Source organism: Odocoileus virginianus, chromosome 29, assembly GCF_023699985.2.
Source record: "Odocoileus virginianus isolate 20LAN1187 ecotype Illinois chromosome 29, Ovbor_1.2, whole genome shotgun sequence".
Taxonomy (NCBI): Eukaryota; Metazoa; Chordata; class Mammalia; order Artiodactyla; family Cervidae; genus Odocoileus; species Odocoileus virginianus.
Window position 1 is genome coordinate 2769578 of NC_069702.1, and position 3966 is coordinate 2773543.

The window sequence follows — 3966 nt, forward strand, 5'->3', positions numbered from 1 at the left end:
GGGGCCCAGGCTAGGGAGAGGGGTGGGATGGAGGATGGAGCTCTGTGATTTCTCGGGAAAGCGTGGAAAGAGGGGGAGGAGGCCGGCCTCCCCGGGAAATTAACAAAACCTACACTTTGCGAAGTCTCCCCCATCCCCCTCCTCCGAATTCTTCCCTGCCGCGCGCCCGCCCCTCCTCGCCGCTTCTGTTGTGACTCGGGCAGCCTATCCCGAGGGTGGGGAGCTTCGGAGGAGCCAGAGCCGAGCTGCACTCCGCAGCATCACGTGTCGGGGTGGGGGCTATAAAATCCCGGAGCCGGGGCGTCGGGCGGGGGACTTGAGGACCAGCCCTCTCCAGGGACCCCTTTGTTCGCAGTCCAGGCGCCGACACCTCGGCGTCCCCAAGGGCTTGACCGCCTGCGTCCGCGCCGCGCCCGGGGCCAGACTCTGGACAGGAGAGGGGAGGGGGCCCCCACGACCAGCCGGGTCCTCCAGCCACCCACCCCTCCCGACATGTCGCGCTCCTTCTATGTCGACTCGCTCATCATCAAGGACTCCTCACGGCCCGCGCCCTCGCTTCCCGAGCCGCACCCCGGGCCAGATTTTTTCATCCCGCTGGGCATGCCGTCCCCGTTGGTGATGTCCATGTCCGGGCCGGGCTGCGCGTCCCGCAAGAGCGGCGCGTTCTGCGTTTGCCCGCTCTGCGTCACTTCGCACCTGCACTCCTCTCGTGGGCCCGCGAGCTCCGGCGGCGGGAACGCAGGGGCCGGGAGTGCAGGGGCCGCGGGTGGCGGAGCGGCAGGAGCCGCCGGGGCCCTGCCCCTGCTCAAGAGTCAGTTTTCTTCGGGTCCTGGGGACGCACAGTTTTGCCCGCGCGTGAGCCACGCGCACCATCACCACCACCCGCCGCAGCATCACCATCACCACCATCAGCCCCAGCAGCCCGGCTCGGCTGCAGCAGCAGCGGCGGCCGCGGCGGCAGCGGCGGCGGCCGCGGCGGCCTTGGGGCACCCGCAGCACCACGCACCTGTCTGCACCGCCACCACCTACAACGTGGCGGACCCGCGGAGATTTCACTGCCTCACCATGGGTAGGGCGGGTCCTGGGCACCTGCGCGCTACGCCTTGCCGGCTCCCGGGAGTAAAACGTCGCGCCTTCAGTGGAGGAAGTGGGAGCCTGTGGGGTGGGCGGAGGGGACGAAGGAGGGGCTTTTAGAATAACTGCGGAGTTGTCCCCGTAAGTTCCGAGAAGGTGAAAGTTAGCCTTGCCAGCCTCTCCAAGAAGCTTGGTGCGCTCGACTCCAGTACCTGGTGCTCGAGTCTGGGATAATAGCGGGCCCTTTGAGACTTTGAACTTGAGGGCTGAGAAACCCGAGGTTAACTGACTGAGGTTCGGGGTTGGTGTGTTTGAACTTAAGTGTGGCAATCGGGCGTCGAGGCTGGCTAAAAGCGTTTCGATGCTTTTGGTTAAGCCTGCCTTTCCGCTAGGCTGGACAGGAGACCACAGGACTCTGCCAACCCCTCCCCCGCCCCCATTTTAATCCTCTGACTTTACATCCCCGAGATCAAAGGCCTTCGCTTGCTTTGGGCGTCTCTGTCCTTCCCGGCTAAGTAAAGATTTGTCTCCAAATGAGAAAGAGTGAGGGATGGATACAGGTGTTTGGTTGAGCTTCGCGGGTGGGTCCTTGAGAGGCATCATTTCCAAGGGAGGCCGTGGGGTGGGAGCGCCTCGCCCGAGAATTACCTTTCTGCCCTCTCTTGGCCCGTCTGCAGGGGGCTCGGACGCCAGCCAGGTACCCAATGGCAAGAGGATGAGGACGGCGTTCACCAGCACGCAGCTCCTGGAGCTGGAGCGGGAATTCTCTTCCAACATGTACCTGTCTCGACTCCGGAGGATCGAAATCGCCACGTACCTGAATCTGTCAGAGAAGCAGGTGAAAATCTGGTTTCAGAACCGCAGGGTGAAGCATAAGAAGGAAGGGAAGGGCACGCAAAGGAACAGTCACGCGGGCTGCAAGTGCGTTGGCAGCCAGGCGCACTTCGCGCGCTCCGAGGATGAGGACTCCTTGTCGCCGGCCTCGGCCAACGACGACAAGGAGATTTCCCCCTTATAAGGGAGGGCCGCCCCCCCCCCACGCTCCCGGCATCTCCCCTAACTCCCGATGTGGCTGGCACCCAGGGGCCAAAATCCTCACCCTTTCGGTGGTCCCACCTGGAGAAGCTAGAGAGGAGCTTTCCCCGGGGCGTGCATACCGGGCCTGACCCTTCTCCTGTCTCCTTAATCTGTCTGTTTGGGGCTCACTCACAGTTATAGGTCGTCGTTGTTGTTTTTTTTATGTAAATAATCTAGATTCAACTCAGTTTTGTCATATAACAAAGGAAAAACAGGCTTGGTTTAAGTTTAAAACTGTATGTGGGTTTTTTTAAAGTACATGTCATTTCCCTTTCCCTGTCTTTCAGAACCAGATAAGAACATGGGGTTTCTTGATTATTTTTTTAAATGAAGGTATTGAGTTGCAAATAACTTAGAAAATTAAACCCTGTAGGTCTTGCTTTCTGAAAACTTGCCTGAGGAGAGTCTCAAATCCAAGTCACTGGAAGTCTCTTTGTGAATAGTTTTATATAAAATTTATATTTATATTTATTTAAATAAATGAGACAAAAATCAAGGTTTAAATTCGCGGTGTTGGCTCTCACCAACTTCCCCTGTCTCTCCCCCCTATGGATAGAGAATAAAAGTGTCTGAGAATTTACAGCAAAGTAATGACTGTAACTTGATAGCGTGAGTCTCTTGGTTGAGGGAGTTTGTGACTCTGTAGGATTTGTGTCACCAAAACTTCTGCCAAGACACTTTCAGTCATGATGCTGCCTACCAGGTATTACTCCCCATTCTTAAAGTAGCTCACTTCCTCACAGCTGACAGGATAAGTCCATTCAGAGTGACACTGACAATTAATGACAGGCAAACCTTTCCATTTATTTAGCAGGGGAGGTTGAAAGTCCCTTACCCCTATTTATTTTCTGTAGCAGTCCCTCCTCCCTTTTTTCCTTCTTCATTTCTCTCAAATACTAAAACCCGAATTATGTGAAGGAATCTGAATAGTAGGAATTGTTTTAGGAAGGGCAACAATCCATCAAACAGGTTGGAAGCAAACGCATGGAAACTTATGAATGATGCTACAAGCGACTAGAAACAATACCGTTTTTGAGTGTTTGTCTAGCTAAGAAATTAGCTGGTTTCCACCACTGCTGTGAAAAAAAATTTTTTTTTCAGAAATAGGGAGTTAATCTGTCCAAAGATATGCATTCTCAAGTTTCCAAAATAGCTCAGAGGTGCCCTTGGACTTTGGGGGTTTTTTCCTTGTCTCCTCTTCACCTAAATTAGTTCCCTTCTAGTCCCACTGCTCCCATCACCTTGCAGAGTTCACTCCTGCAAGCCTGGCCCTGGAGAAGACTTTGGCTCTGCCCTGGGTCTGCCAAGCAAGGCAACCTGACTCTCTGGTCAGCACAGCTAGGTTCTGTCCTTTAATGGAGAGTGAAGCTGGAACATGGAAACTAGGAAGTCTCATTCCCTGAAGGCTGAGTCCCACTAACACCCACTGGTGTTATTTATGATTATTTTCTGTAAAGATGCCACCCCAAAGGTCCAAGCCATAGGAACTGTTAACAACACATACTCACACTTCTTTAGGTCTGATTTACTTTAGGTCTATAGGGACTGAAATCTGAACAGGTGAGGCTGCAGATCTAGTGTGGTAAGGAGGAAGGAGGGGGAAAGATGTGACCATGGTTTCCCTGGCCAGAGATTCTCTCTCTCTCTCTCTCTCTCTCTCTCACACACACACACACACACACACACACACACACACACGCACATGCACGCGCGCGCACACACACTGCAGAGAACTCAGGGAAAAGGAAAGTCTCCTTTCACACTCCGGAGGCCCGCTGTCAACTCTTATTCTGGTGCTGGTCGGGGCAGGCGAGG

At 54.6% G+C, this 3966-nt stretch overlaps 1 protein-coding gene across 1 annotated transcript; it reads left to right on the plus strand.

Moving 5' to 3' along the window:
* Positions 1-329: 329 nt before the first annotated feature.
* Positions 330-2627, plus strand: GSX2 (GS homeobox 2). The gene is made up of 2 exons (XM_020911331.2): positions 330-1069; positions 1752-2627. Exons 1-2 carry the CDS (start codon positions 493-495, stop codon positions 2090-2092), a joined length of 918 nt encoding a protein of 305 aa, XP_020766990.2. The 5' UTR covers positions 330-492; the 3' UTR covers positions 2093-2627.
* Positions 2628-3966: the final 1339 nt, after the last annotated feature.